The sequence below is a fragment of the Meriones unguiculatus genome, chromosome 20, assembly GCF_030254825.1.
Source record: "Meriones unguiculatus strain TT.TT164.6M chromosome 20, Bangor_MerUng_6.1, whole genome shotgun sequence".
Taxonomy (NCBI): Eukaryota; Metazoa; Chordata; class Mammalia; order Rodentia; family Muridae; genus Meriones; species Meriones unguiculatus.
The window spans coordinates 25,219,050-25,234,635 of record NC_083367.1 but is presented as its reverse complement, the minus strand read 5'-3'; the positions used below and the strand labels follow the sequence as shown (position 1 = coordinate 25,234,635).

At 44.1% G+C, this 15,586-nt stretch overlaps 1 protein-coding gene across 1 annotated transcript in view; it reads left to right on the top strand.

Moving 5' to 3' along the window:
- The window catches only part of Enpp3 (ectonucleotide pyrophosphatase/phosphodiesterase 3), a 68,448-nt gene that overhangs the window by 18,348 nt on the left and 34,514 nt on the right, over window positions 1-15,586 (top strand). Inside the window, exons 6-11 of the mRNA XM_060373143.1 lie at window positions 2,383-2,480; window positions 8,440-8,519; window positions 9,671-9,790; window positions 10,256-10,365; window positions 12,660-12,725; window positions 13,302-13,374. Coding sequence (XP_060229126.1) covers window positions 2,383-2,480; window positions 8,440-8,519; window positions 9,671-9,790; window positions 10,256-10,365; window positions 12,660-12,725; window positions 13,302-13,374 — 547 coding nt within the window. The remainder of the gene's footprint in view (window positions 1-2,382; window positions 2,481-8,439; window positions 8,520-9,670; window positions 9,791-10,255; window positions 10,366-12,659; window positions 12,726-13,301; window positions 13,375-15,586) is intronic.

The following is a 15,586-nucleotide window of genomic DNA, read 5'->3' as shown; positions in this document are numbered from 1 at the left end:
TCTATCTCAAAGACTGCTTGTAGCTCTAGCTCTAAGAGATCCAATGTTCTCTCTGTCTTCCACAGACACCAGCAACATGTGAAACACACACGTAGGCATAAATAAACCTAAAAAAAAGTTGAAAAATAATAACAATTCCAAATTCAGAAGGCCTTCTGTAGGAATTAAAGAGGAAAGGGGAAAATGTTTGCCACTGTCATGTAACGTATATAATGAGAGGTAAGCTGGGCGTAGCTCAGTTGTAGAGCATGTGCCTATCATGTAAGAAGCCTGGGGTTCAAATGCAGCTCCACAGTATATTGGTAGCATCAGTAGTCTTATGGTAAATTGTCATCTACATGTCTTATTATACACCAAAATGCAACTTGCAGAGTGTAATCTTATATATTATTGCTTATAAAATATCTTTGAGGTAACCCCTACAATCTTCACCCCCTCCTCCTTTTTGAGACTAGGTCTTGTGGTAGTAGCCCAGGCTGGCCTTGAGCTCACTATGTAGCTGAGGATGGCTTTGAACTTCAAATCTTTCTACCTCCACCTCCTGAGGGCTGGGACTACAGGGCACATATAAGATATCGAATATTTTCAACACCCCAGTAAGATGCCTAATGTCCCTCCGCAGCCTCTAATCTGTAAAGCAATTATCTTCTGATTTATTTCTCCCCTGAGCCCTGATTTGGACTTTCCCATCAATGGTATCATGCTTCATAGCCTCTTGTGTTTGGCTCTCGTGGTTTAGCACAATGTGACTCATACATTTGTTTTTAGGTACCGACTTTCTGTGGGTGTGTATGTGTGCCCTGATTGGATGTCAGTTTAATTCTCTTGTTGTGTAATGTCTATTGCTCCTTTAGCAATCACACCTCCTAGAAAGACTGTTCTCAGGAAACAAACTCAGTCTGGCTTCTTCTCTGTGCTTGGCTCTATACTGGGCGCCAGCCCCTGGGCATTGCCGGCTGCCTCTCGATCAGTTCCTAGGACTGTGACCCCTGTATGCCTTTAGCCTCAGTGTCTGTCACAACATCTTCCTTATAAACTTGTTGTTAATTGCTCTGCAATAAATAAATATTCTAAGCAGTCACACAAACGGTTTTTCTAGATTCCCTTTGTGGTTTCTTCTACAATATGAAAGCGATGGACATCTGTTTCTCTGTGTGTTTTGTTTTTTGTTTGTTTGTTTGTTTGTTTTGAGACAGGGTTTCTCTATGTAACCTTGGCTGTCCTGGAACTCACTCTGTAGACAAAGGAGGCCTTGAACTCACAGAGATTTGCCTGCCTCTGCCTCCCAAGTGCTGGGCTTAAAGACGTGTGCCACCACTGCCCAGCTGCCAATTTCTTATTTTAACCTGGCAACAACTTTCAGACTTTTGTTTTCAGTCACATTGAGTAATTTATTAGAACTTTAAGGATTTACTCTAACAAAATCTCCTTTAAAAGTATGTTTTTTGTTGTTGTTGTTTTGTTAAAAGCAATGACATATATAACTGCATAACTGCTTGAGCACAAAGGTGAAAATTGCTTTGTCACACCCATTTTTTAAAGCAACCATCATGAATAGTAAATTTATTCTATGCACAGACGGCTATTCATGACAAACCCACATTGAAAAACACCCAAATGCCTATCAACAGAGGACAGAATGAGTTGTGATTCATTCATGCACTGGAAACCAAAATGTTACATAAGATGCTTTATAATTTTAAGTCACAAGATAGATAAATCTCAAATCCAGCGAATGCAAAACAAAACATAGTAGAGTCCACACATTATATACTATGTGATTTAATCTATATAGAGTTTCAGTATCAAAGTAGGAACAACTGTTTATAAAAGTCAAGATACTGCTCATTCTGCTGGTGGTGGGCTTTGCTGATGTCAGTACTGGGGGAAGGAATCAGGGCAGTTTCTGGGCTATTATTCATGTTCTGTTTCTTGATCTCAGTGATGGCTACAGTGCAGAGTTTGGCTAATAAAAATGTATGGATGGATGCATCTGTCACACATGAACATGTATATCATGCAGGCAAAAGTCAAAAAGTAAAGATAAATAATAAAATTTTTAAGATACAGTCTATGGCTCTAACTCCAAAATTGCCATTGATCATCTTATGTAAAACACTGGCCTAAAAGACCTTTACAATTTGTGGATACATGTTAGTATCCTAAGATACGAGTGCAAAGTAAAAAAAAGTTTTAGGGTAAGAAGCACATTACGAACTAGTTACCAAGTCTCTGTCCTGGGAACATCCAGAAGATATTGGCATCCATTGAGGGTTGCTTGACCCAGAACCTTTTCTTACTGTATTTTTAAACATCTTCTCATGTAGAAAATGGTTAACCAGTACCAGGACCACAGATAAAGTTTCTGTTTTCTGCTTTCAGGTTTGACCTGCCACCGGTGATCTTGTTTTCCATGGACGGCTTTAGAGCTGAGTATTTAGAAACATGGAACACTCTGATGCCAAATATCGACAAAATGAGTAAGCCCTGACTGCCGACTGAGTGCTAATGACACAGAAGCCAGAGGCTTCCATCTCTGGAGGACTTTCCCCTCCCACACCATTGGTGGTTTGTTTTAACCCCATGTCCTCTCAAGATCTCACCGACTTACCCCTGTGGTCTAGATAGTTTCACCAGGGAAAGATTTTCCTGCTTGTTGGTTCTCCTTGTGTTTTGTGTATGTAGTGTGCTCATTATCTTGCTTGTTTTGACACATGCTTGAATGCGACTCCTGAGCTATGGGAATCCGGCCCAAACCTGGCATTTGTCAGAACTGGGAGGGGTCTCAGCAAGGAGGCTGTGACTCAGGAAGGCAATAGCCCGAAGAAGCCTGGGTTGCTTGGGAGATCTGGCATCTACTAATTCTTCACCAGTGTGGTGTTAGATTGTGCAGAGACCTACTCTGGTCACTCACTACAATGAGAACTCAGGCAGGCAGTCCTCTCCCTCTTTTTTTTTTTTTTTTTGTAAGATGGTCAGTTCCTGACATCAGATTGCTGTCAGATCATTGTGGCGTTTTAACTTACAATGCATCTGTTCTCATCATCACCTTTATCACAGTGCTGTGCTCTGTGTGAGGACACTTGGCCTTCATGGAACTCAGCACAATAGTAATAAATAACAGCTGAAGGCTGGAGGTCATAGCCTGAGAGTGAACTCTAGGGAATCCTAGCATTCACTGCTCTGCAATTTGTGTCTTTCATTTTCTTTTCCCCAGACTCTCTTTTATCTCCAAAATTCTCAAGCACAATCACAGTTCTATTATTTTGTTTTGATTTGATCTTTCTTCAGATTATTGGGAAATGTCTCATTAAGCTTGAGTAAGCCAATTGACTTTTCTGGATCTCCATTTCTTCCCTGGAAAAGGGAAAAGAAAGGATCTGATGATTTCTTCAGTTGACCCTGTGCCAAAATGACATGGAAAGGCAGCCTGTTTCTCTCTGCAGCACAGTGGTCCCATGCCTTCAGCTTCCTGTTCATTCAGACAGATCCTTGGCAAAGAGATGGAAACTATTCCAAATGCAGAGTTTGCCACTGTCTGCTGAGCCACTTGGGTTAGGAAAGCTAACTAACAGCTCTCAGTTTTCACCTCATTACCTAAATTCATTTGGTAACATGGATATGAAATGCTGTGTTCCAAAAGGAAGTTAACAGAGGGCTGAACTGAATCTGTTTTCCAGAGGAGTTAGTTGATTTTCTTGTCCCCCTGGGAATTGGAAATGGAATTAACAAACATTTCAACCATAGCTTTCTGGTTTCTGCTTAAAACACATTTTCATTCATGTAGATGCCATCTTGATAGCCAATGCATCAAAAATCTTATCGCTTAATTCTGCCGACCCAAACTATCTCCTTGTTAGTTTCCAGGGAATGGGAGTTTTCTGGTTTGGATCTGAAATACCCTGCCCCAACAGGCTTGTGTTCTGAGCATCTGTGTCTCAGCTGGCTTTAATGCAGGATGTTTGGAAAATTTGACAAAAAGTTTGGTACCTGGCTGGAAGAAATAAGTAAGCAAGTCCTTGAGGTATTGTTCTCTGCTTCTTCTTGCCTCTTCTTGACTGACAGGAGGAAAATTGTGTCTGTTGCACATTCTATTCAGCCTCACAGAACCCAGTAGCCAAAGCCTGAAAGCACCGAACCATCTGAGAACATAAGGCAAACTAAATCCTGTTTGCTTTTTATCCAGGTGGTAGTCACACTGACAGAAAGCTAACTAATGTATGGATCAAGAACAGATGTTATGACATAGGATCAGCATTATGGTAGCCTTGAGGTGAAATAGGTGTCACTCTCAAGGAAGTCTATCTAAGTCTACCTCTCTAGTGTCCTAATCAAGCTGCTGACAGTAAACCAGCAATGGCCGTAGAAACTGAGCATGAACTCTACTCACACAGCAGTGAGTCATATCAATAACTACTAAGAAATGAGGTTACGGCTGCCAGAGTCCTACTGTAGTCAGCTTACGACATCATTTCATCTTAGTGTGGAAAGCTATAGACACAGAACATCTAGAGACAAGACCCGGAACCTTTCCAATGAGATGGAATCGATCTGGCCTGGGTTGGAAGCTCCCTTCCTGGGAAGTTAAGTAGGAAACTGAGGCAAAAGTTAGACTGCAAGTATCAAGTAGACAGTAAAAATTCAACAGATTCCTTTTGTAGATTTTTTTTTTTTGGATATTCAGGTTGGCAAGGTTGGCATTTTCAAACACTATGGCTCTTCAGCTCTGTGCAGCAGGCAGTTGGCTCTCTGCCTCCTCCTGTATATTGATAAGAATGTTTTACACTAGATCCAACCTCATAGGTTATGAGGCAGGTTGTCTGTGAGCATAGGGTTCAGCTTCCGAAAATTTGTCTTGCTCCTTTGTTTTGAACTTGTTTTCGCCTTTACTAGTTATGGACTGTATCTGTGTCTATCATCAGACAAAATAGTCACGTCTCCTCTTAGTCACTGGCCTTGTATAAGAGAAACTTAGCCAATCAACCTGATTATATAGCTAGAGGCCTGTCAAAACCTCATATTAGGTTCAACTGAGTTTTTTTTTTTTTATGGGGATGTGCAGATATGAAATATATGCCAGACATCGTCAAAGCAAGCAAGACCAAAACACAGTTTCATCACTAGACTTTTCTCTACTTCTTTGTGACCTCAGAAAAATAAATGGAAATTCTGGATCCTTTGTATGGTTTCCTTGTGATAATGGAGTGGCGGCATGCTAGGTGCGCTTTTTATTTTCCATCTCCCTGGCTTCCAGGCAAGTAGTCTGGCTTCTATTAGCACTACATAGCAGCTTTGATGATTAATCTCAGTTGTCAACTTGATGAGATTGTACCTCTCTGGGAGGTGAGCCGCTAGCCGTGCCCTTCATCAGCTTAAATTGAGGAGGGAAGTCCTGCACAAAAAGGCCAGTAGCGTCTCCTGAGGTAGAATCCTGGACCATATGAAAAGAAAACAAACAAACAAACAAACCCCACAAAAAACAGCCCAGCAAAAGCATTCACAGCTCTCTGTTTCTTAACTTTGAATATAATGTGGCCAACTGCATCAAACCCTTGCTGCTTTGAATTCCCCACAACAAAGGAGTGTGAGCCAAAACGAACGGCCAGTCACACCACACCCATTTCCCTTAAGCTGCTTTGGTTGGGTATTTCATTGCAATGTCAGGAAAAGTGACTAAGAGAGTGGGTCATTCCTTTGAGGAAAGCCTGAAAAAGTGGGGATTAGACATAATCCAGGGATCTCTGAACTAAGGCACACTTCTTACTCATCCTGAGCTAAGTCAGAGAGAGGAACTGGGGCGAATGTATACATATAACTTCAGTCCTTGTTCTCTTTGGCTCCTGGGAAATTAGTATTTGCTGCGCCACCCAAGTTCTTCAAGGGGAGTGAAGGAGAAACTTGCCATTTGGATTTTAACTGGGAAGTTTGGCCATTAGGTGTGTGTTCTAATTCTCTTCCTCCTTGGGGAGATGAGACCTGGAGGTTGCCAGCCGATCATATGGGATTGGTACCATGCTGGGTGAGAAGGAATTGTGGCAGTGACCAGGTGGCTGTGCTCACCCTTGCCTGTCCTTTGGGAGCCTCTGGAGAGGGCTCTGGAGCTCTCCCAGAAGATATTGCTTCTGAAAGGCTGTGCTACTGTGTGAAGAGTAAGAGGGATCTTTTTCTTTCAACTTCCTAGCATCACTTCCTCTTTATTTTTTCTCCATGTTCTCTGGGCTTAGACACATAACTTTCACTTACTGGAAAGATCAACATCCTACACAGAGCTTATGGATTGCACTGTATATGACATGGGTTAGCCATTTGGCTAGTCTTTCCAGAGGGTTCAAGATATGCAAAAAGTGGAAGGCATCCAATATCTGTGGGTATAGCTGAGCTCTTCCTATGTCATCACTTTGTGGCGATATCTTGGTTCATATTTTATCAGGATTGCTTTGTAGCTCCAATCTGTACCTTCTTTGACTTCGTGTGTTCCTCATTTAGTTCTCTGTCCGTGTAGTCATAGGGACTATAAGCATGGTTACACACGATTCCTTGTTTACGTTTTTGGATTATTTTTGCTTGGAACTTTCTTTCCTTTACTTGTGTGTGGCATTTGTGTGTGATTGTTTGTGCACGCACAGGCATATGTGTGCTTGTTTATGTGGGAGCCAGACATTGATATCTGCATCTTCCTCAATCACATTCCATCTTATTTTCTGAGACTGGCTCTCTAGCTGGACCCAGAGCCCATCAGTTCGTGAAGGCTAGCAGGCTCAGGACTTCAAGGATCTAGCTATTTCTGCCTGCACGGCCTTGGGGTTAAAGGTACACATAGCCATGGCTTTTTCTGCAGCTGCTTGAGACCCAGACTAAGTTCCTCATCCCTGCCCTTAGAGTGTTTTTTTTTGTTTTGTTTTTTTGTTTTTTTTTGTCTGAAAATGCTTCTAATGAGTAACCCTTGACCTGATAGCCTTCCTTTCCTTGACGACAGTTCATCAGGTCCTCCTAGGAGATTTCCATTGGGTCATAATTTGGATTCAGAGGCAACATGGCTGGGAAGACATGCTTGCTGCTCTAGCATCCTGGTTGTGACACACGGGAGTAGCCTGAGCCAGAAGGCCATCACAAGTGTGTCCTGTTTAGGACCCTGTAACTAACGAGGGTGGCAGCAGCTTAGTTACATTTCAGTGATACCCAGGATCGTTAGGCATTTACGGACAAGTTCTCCCACCCATGTTCTAGGGAAATCAAAACAGAATTTTTGATGTCTGAAGCAGGAGAAGCCTCCATCCACCTCTCCTCTTCCCATCAAGGGCCTTACACAGTGGACTCACCTTTGGGTCTCCAGGAGAGGAAACTTCTGGATCCTATTTAAAAACACCAAACAAAGACTGGAAAGTAGATGGAATTCATGTCTGTTTGGGAGAACATTGTTTTCCGCTGCAGAGCATGTGACATTTTGGCCATCGATCAATTTCACTTTGTGTTTTCACTTACATAGAATCTGTAACAGGCAAGATGGCTTACAGAATGAGAGGTGGTGAGAGCTGTGTGGACACATTCCTTGTGCTTCTCTGCTGTAGAGGAAATAGCTGTGCTCTCCAGCGCCTCTGACCTCCTTTCACGGGGTTATTGAGAATGGGAGAACAATGGGAACACAATTAATGCCATGCTTTGTGGAAATCAGCTAGCAGGAAGCTTCTTAGAGCAAATGGAAATGGAACCGAAAATAACAGGCAGTAAAGAGAGCATATTTTGTGGATATTACCAGTTGGCTCGGGTTTTTGCAGCTGCACAGTTCAAATGCCTTTTTGGATGTGTGGACAGGCCTGGTGATTTTTGTTATGCTGAGTATTTTAAATATAGGGACTGACAACTGAAAGCCTAATGCCGTGTAGAAATTATTACCGTAATTACAAGATGCACGAAGAGAGCAATCAAAAGAACACGATGCCGGTAGTGTGTATAGTTTAGGGCACATTTTGCCTGAAAACCCAGCGAGCCAGGGCTTCTGGGCTAACTCTGCCTTCAGTTCATTTGATTCCATATATGCTAATAATTGGGGGCTTTATTAACTTTTAAAGGATTTAAAAGGTAAGAGAACCTTGCAGCACATAAAATTATATAAAATTCAAATTGTGACGTCCGTCGCTAAGATTTATTGTACCTCGGCCACACTCCTTGTGTAGGGATTACTGTGGTATGGTGGCGTACGGACATGACAAAGTCTAACAACATAGGCTTCTCCTCTTCCCAGAGAAAAAGCCCACCCGACTCTTAAAATAGGACTTTTATTTTTTTTTTTAAGTAATGGACAAAATTTTTAAGGCTCAGAATTCCAACCTCTTTCCATCTCAATCCATTTTTTAGTTTTCCAGGAACCATGCTGGTACTTAGTTACCCAAAATATTTCCGGGAAACACCTCTCTAATCTCTTGCAATATTTTCTTGCAGAGAACTGCGGAGTCCATTCAAAATACCTGAGATCAATGTATCCTACCAAAACCTTCCCAAATCACTATACTATTGTCACGGTAAGTGTTTGACCCAGTGGGAGAGCTGACGGGCCACAGGCAAGAAAGTGGCTGCATTACACGGGCGTGGGCAGGTTGGGTAAGATCTGGGCGAGCTTTGCTACCCTCTTCATAAGTACCCGACTGAATTCAGGCTGGGAAGGCACTGTTCAGTGCGAGTCACTCATTAGCCATGCATGCCTAGCATTAGGCTAACTCACCTTTGTGAGGCTCTGGCCGCTTCCGCCACAAACCTGAGAAGTTTCACTCTCCGGGAATTTTTCATTGCCCTTTACTTAACTGACGGTCAGCTGGGAAGGGTGGCAATACGATTATGTAGAACATTTTGGTCTCTTCTATAGTTAGGTCAGTTACTTGGCTCATTGCCGGGACAACATCCCCGACAGGATGTAATTTGAGCAGGCATGGAAGGGCTTATTCTGCAGAACAGTTGGAGGAGATACATTCCGTCATGGCAGAAGTCATGGTGGCAGGAGCCTGGGGGCCAGGGGGTTGTGTTCGTGAGTACTCAGGAAGTAGGGAGAGGGAACAGGAAGTGGGGCAGGGCTATAAAACAGCAAGGCCTGGGGAGATGGTAAGGGGGCTTGTTGCCCAACTTGACAGTTTAAGTTGTTTGCTCAGGACCCAGAGTGAAAGGGCAGAGATGGCTCTTGGAGATTGTCCTCTTCCCTCTTTGTGCCTGCTGTGGCGTGTACACATCCCCACAACACACACACATAAACACACAGATAATAAACATATAAACAAACACAAACGCACCTCCAGGCCTGTCCTCAGGAGCCCCCTTCCCACTTCTCTTAAGGCTTTCCCCTCTAAAAGTTCTGCAACCGTCCAGAACAGTACCACCAGCCAGGAACCAAGTGCCAAAACAACCGAGCCTCTGTGGGACATTTAACGATGACACCCACAACAGCCACCAATACCAACCACCTGTCAGTCATTTGCTGCTGAAGCCAAGAAACAGGCGCGTAGGGTGTGCATCTGTGTGTTCCTGATAGACAGTTTCCAATCGGGAGTGTTATATGGAAAAGCATATGGCGTTCTTTCTAGGTTTGCGTGCAGATCTGCGCAGATCCACGGCTACTGCAACCTGCCTAGAGTTCGCTAGCGTACACTTCTTCATAATCTTATTTCTGTAATGCAAATCGCAGGGCTTGTATCCGGAATCCCACGGCATCGTTGACAACAACATGTATGATGTATACCTCAACAAGAATTTTTCACTCTCTTCAGCGGAGAAAAATAATCCCGCCTGGTGGGGTGGGCAGCCGGTAGGTAGCATTCTCCTCTGGGCCTCCAAGCCCCTGTTTTCACGGTAGCTCCGTCTTCCCGGTTTGCCCCGAGCTTCTCGTCATCCGTGTAGTTGCTAATGGCTGAAAATGTGCAGGTTTTACTGCTATTTATTAGTGTCTGAGTAAACCAGGGGGTTTTAGCTTGAAATTTGGGTACTGTCTCATCAATGTACCAATGCTCAACTTTTCTCGGAAAGATATCTATTCACCCAGCTCATGCCGTTTGGCAATTTCTTCAAAGGTGAAGAATTGTGCAATTTTATCAGCGTGGAAGAAATAATGAACTGTTACTACCTGTCTATATGTTTTATTTTTTGAGGCAGACTGACGAGTTGTGAATGTTAATGTACTGTGCGGACGGGAACAGGCTCTCGGTCAACACAGTTGTTAACAGCCCGTTACAGCGTTTGTACTCAAAAAATTATCCTATTTCACTCTGTATAGATTTGGCTGACAGCAATGTATCAAGGTTTAAAGGCTGCTGCCTATTACTGGCCCGGATCAGATGTGAAGGTTGATGGCTCCTTCCCCACCATCTACATGAATTACAACAGGTAGGAAAAGAGCCTTCAGGTAAGACTCCATCTAGCCAGAGATCTCTAGGACTGGTTTCCTCATTTATTTATTGGCCATTTATTCATTTGGTTTATTAGTGTGTGTGTGTGTGTGTGTGTGTGTGTGTGTGTGTGTACTGCGCTCAGGTATACCATGGAACATATGCAGAAGTTAGAGGACACAATTCGAGAGTCAGTTCCCTTCTTCTGTCGTATGGGTCCCAGAGATTAAACCGAGCGTCAGGCACCTTATTGGCTGTTGTGGTTTCATTTTTGTTGCTGTGGTAAAATGCCCTGACGGAGAGCAACATATGGGAGAAAGGTATTTTTATTGAAGCGCACATTTCTGGGTTAAAATCTGACGCTGAGGAAAGCCACAGAGGCAGGACCGCATCACACCCATAGTCAGGAGCTGAGAGAGAATGAACGCCTGTGCGCTCACCTGCCTGTTTGTGCTGAGTTCGAATCGTTCCCTTCTTACCGCTCAGGAGTTCCTGGCTGGGGATTGCTGCTGTCCTCATTGGTCTGGGTCTTCTCCACCAATTAATTAAGGCTAACTCAAAAGCCAACCCCAACAGTAGCCAATCCTGAGATCCTCTTTTCAGACAATTCTAGGTGGACAATGAAAGGTAACGGCCATAGCCTCTGGGCCACCTCCCTGTCCCTTTTCTTTTTCCCTTTTCACTTCAGCTAAGCACACAGTTTACCGCAGAGCTCCGCTCTAGCCTCGTTTTGTCTTATTTATGATCGTAATTCTTATCCCTTCAGCCGTTTAGGCCTGAGATCTTGGAGCTCTTCATTCTGTCCTCTTACATCGCCCCTCTGGTTTGTCGGTCCATGCTTTTGAGTCGTCTTCCCAGGAGAGGCGATCTGAGAACTCTGAGAATCTTTGTTTAAAATGATTTTTCTTTCTCTGTGTAGTTTTGGTTGTTCTGGGACTTGCTCTGTAGATCAGGCTGGCCTCGAACCAGCAGAGATCTGCCTGCTTCTGCCTCCAGAGTGCTAGCATTAAAAGTGTGCGCCACAGCTGCTGCCACCACCACCCAGACTGAGAATCTTTTGTTACCGCTCTAGTCTGAACTTTCACCTCCTTGCCTACATTACCAGGTCTCCTTTCTCCACACCTCTCTGCTTCTAATTCCCTGTGATCCACTTTTATTTGTCAGTTGAAAAGGTTCCTTTGAACTGCAAGTCAAATTACAGCACTCCTTTACATCAAATATTTCAATGGCTTCTGGTATGCATGCTCTGTATATAGAGTCTAAGGTGGGTTATTCTAAGGAAGCATGTATGAGGTACACTGAGGTTGTTGTAGCCAGAAAGCCACTGATCGGACACTCTCGGAAGGAACATTTAGAAAGATGCATCTTTCAACTACGCACACCCCTCTTTCCAAGGACACCATGTTCCAAGGACGTATTCTTTCTAATGTCCTACTCTATTCTAGGAAAGCTGGTAAGAGCAGTATTGAAAAAATGTAGCCAGCAGATCCTGGTTTGGACCAGTTTCAGTGGGTTCCTTTGAGTTCTAGTTCCTTCTCCCACTGTGCTAAACACTATGACCAAAGGCAGCCTCCAGGAGGAAAGGGTTGACTGTATTTGTGCTTCCGGGTCACAGTCCATCAGGTAGGCAGGGTAAACACTCAAGCAAGAACCTGAAGCAGAAACCATGGGAGGAATGCTGTCTGCTGCTTTGCCCACAGGCTCATGCTTAGCTGGGTTTTTTATACACTCAGGTCCATCTGCCTGGGGATGGTACCACCTACGATCGACTGAGCCCTCTTACATTAATTAATAATGAAGATAATCCCTATAGATTTACTTATAGGCCAACCTCACATAGACAGTTCCTTACCTGAGATCCTGCTCATCCTGCTTAGGGATTCTAAGTGACAAGTTAACATATAAAACCAACCATCACACTATGTCAGCCAGAGTGAATGTCTTCACAGCCTCTCACTCACGGATTCTATTCCAAATGAATGCACGCTATCTGGCAGCCAACAACCAGTGAGTGAGAATGCATAAGTGAGTGAAAGTCAACGTGTTGATGATCGATGGTGTTCGTTTTAATTGTGGAAAATTAAAGGAGAAGTGAATACGGAGGAAAAAAGCGATCTGTCTTGACTAGACAGTGTTTGTTGAAAGTCTTTCTGACCATGGGACCCTCTGAGTGTGCCCCTTTCAGTGTTTTCATTATGAACCATGGAACGGATGCCGGAAGGTATTAACTCTCCCTAAGGAAAATACGTTGGAATTATTTTGTTAAATTTTTAAAACTTTTTTTTTTTTCAGTTCTGTCCCATATGAAAAGAGGATCTCTACATTGTTAAAATGGTTGGATCTGCCCAAAGCTGAAAGGTGATTTCTTAAAAACCTCGGAATTCCCTGTTTGTCTTTCTTTTTCTTCTCCTGAGTACAGGTGCTCTGGGGGGACCTTGCTGACCTTAACAATAGAGATAGAGTCAGTCAGAGGAGAGGCAGATTTCACAAAGATACTGAGTTGGGGCAGGAATGAGAGGTCCTGGTGACTCCAGGAGCTGGAAGGGCCACAGACTAGTGTCAGAGTCCTAGCATACTGAGCACCAGGCAAAATCCACACCAGCTGATGATAAAGGACCCAGGCAGAGAAGAGAGAGTCAGCCAAAGGCCAGGCACCAGGAATTAGAGAGGGCTGGGTGTATTAAGAGAGGCCTTAGCCACCAGAGCAAGCTGTTTCACATCTGAGCCACCATAGTGCTTTTATCTGGGAGGGCGTTATTTACTTCCTGCCAGGTTTCTACTCAAGGCAAGTACACCGTCCAGCCTGGACGAGGAGCCTCCAAGAGAGAAAGAAGCAGGAACGGCCAGCATGCTCATGATCCGAAAAAGCCCAGATCCATTTGTAGGTTTCTCCCAAATTATTGATGTCTTCCTCTGTTTCTATTTTACCCCTAGACCCAGTTTTTATACCTTATATGTGGAACAACCCGATTCTGCAGGACATAACAGCGGGCCAGTCAGTGCTGGGGTAAGCTCCGTTTTTGTTGTTGTTTGCTCGTTTCCAAACAGGTGATAAATCATCTAGGCCTAGCCTGCAACATAAGACAGGCTTTTCAAAATCTCCACTGAACACGCACATTTAAGAAATACTTGAGATCAAGCCATTAAAAGGCTGAAATTGGTATTTTAGTGTAATAGTTTGGTCATGAAACTGCTAAAAGCCCTAGGAAGGATAACTGCCTAATTAACTGTACCTTAATTCTCCGATGAAGACTTTGATGTGCTACTGTTCATTTACATACTGAAAACTCAAGGCCAGATGCCACAGGGCCACTCAGCACCATAACATGGACATTTAAAGTGGAGTCACCTGACCGTCTCTCGTGTTATGCCCGGCTGTCTACACACACACACAGCCGCTCACAGCACTCACAAGCACCTCAGGCACTGCCTCTCAGAGGCCTCCTTATCACCTGGGTGGCTGCCAATATCAATTTCTTCACTAGCCAGGCCATTCTCATACATCTTTTCCACATGACTGCCAACCTTAAATACAATTTGCAGCAAACAAAACCATTCTGTTCTTTAAACCCCACTGAAGCCTCTGCTGTTTTGTCCATAAAGTCAAGCTGTAAAAGCCCTCAGGAGTAAGAGGCCATGCGGAAACTCATTCAACAACGGCCTTCCACTGGAACGGGAGTTGGTTTGTTTGTGTCTCCTTTTTTGCTGTTTACCACCAAAGTCCTTTTCCCGTCTTCCTTTTTCATAAAGATTTTTAATTATTATTTATTATGTATATGATGTTCTGCCTACATGTACACCTACATGCCAGAAGAGGGCACCAGATCTCATTATAGATGGTTGTGAGCCACCATGTGGTTGCTGGGAATTGAACTCAGGACCTTTGGAAGACCAGCCAGGGCTCTTAAGCTCTCCAGCCCAACTTCCTTTTTTTTAAGCCAACATGGTTCCTAATGCAAAGCCCTGCTCAGTTCTTGCCACCTGCGGACCTCGTCAGCCTCCTGTATCAGGAATTCTGAATTTATTGGGGAATTTTACATTTATTCTGGTGGCTCTGAGAATGAATAACTGTGTTTGTTCCTTAGTGGAACTGCTATGTACATTTACTCTCTGGGCACGTTTGGGAAGATTAATCATTGGAGGAGGAACCCTGTCTCTGCATTTGCCTGACTTAGACTAGATACCACTAACCTTTTCTTTTCTGGGATGTAATACTAAAGTTACCTACTTTTAGGTTTTGAGAGTAGCTGTGAAAAGTGCTGAAAAAGCCGAGTGGACAGAGATGTCTCTGAAGAGGTCTTGCTCTAGTGAGATTGGGATGGGGGGGGTTGTGGCTTGCTTCGAGAGTGTTTTGGTCAGAGTTTGATAGATATGTATGTAGGGTCCGTTATGTGAGCTTTACAATAGTAATGGCAGCCAAATCACAGCAGGTGAGAACGCAGTGATGACTTCGTACTGCATGCTGGTTGCCTCAATAACTGGAATAGTCCCAGAATGGCTGTCTCTTGCTGAGGAACCACAGCTGCCAGCTACTCAGCCCACAGGGCCGAGAATGCCTCAGGAGTCTCAGTGAGGCACCAGCAACAACAGGGCAAATCAACTCTGTGTAGGAGGGAGGGCTGAGCAAGCAGACGGCGGGTGCTCTTCCTTCTGAAACGTCTGGGAAGCCAGCAGCAGGTGCTTCCCCTGTCAAGGTATGGGGCCTTCCCCCATACCCCAGGACAGTTCCTTGACTGGGAACCAGAGAGAAGGGTTAAAAAGCTAAGGAGTGAGGCAAACACCCAACCACTCAGGTCTCTGTGGGCCACAAAAATAGTCCACAGGAAGCACTGAGGTTTTGCCATTGGGAAGGCAGAATGGCCAGTCCCTTGTGTATTTAGAGCTCGTATTGATTGGGCGAGAGAAGGGAGGAAATGTTTGTCTCTGCAATGGTCTAGAATAGAGAAGCTGCTGAAAATGGGAAAGTTTTAATGATACATTGAGAGAGCTGTAGGAAATGGTGATTTAGAGGGCTCTGGGATTTGGCCAGTGAGGAAGCCATAGGAGCCGAGAAATTTCTTTTCCCTTTCTCCCCCCTTCTCCCCTTTCTTCTCCTTCTCTGATCCCACTCTCCATCCTTGTCCTTCTTCTCCTTCCTCCTTCCCCAGTCTACTCTTCCTTTCCTTTTTCTCCTGACTGCTACCCTTTCCTCACCCTTCTGGTTCTTCCTTCTTTCTACC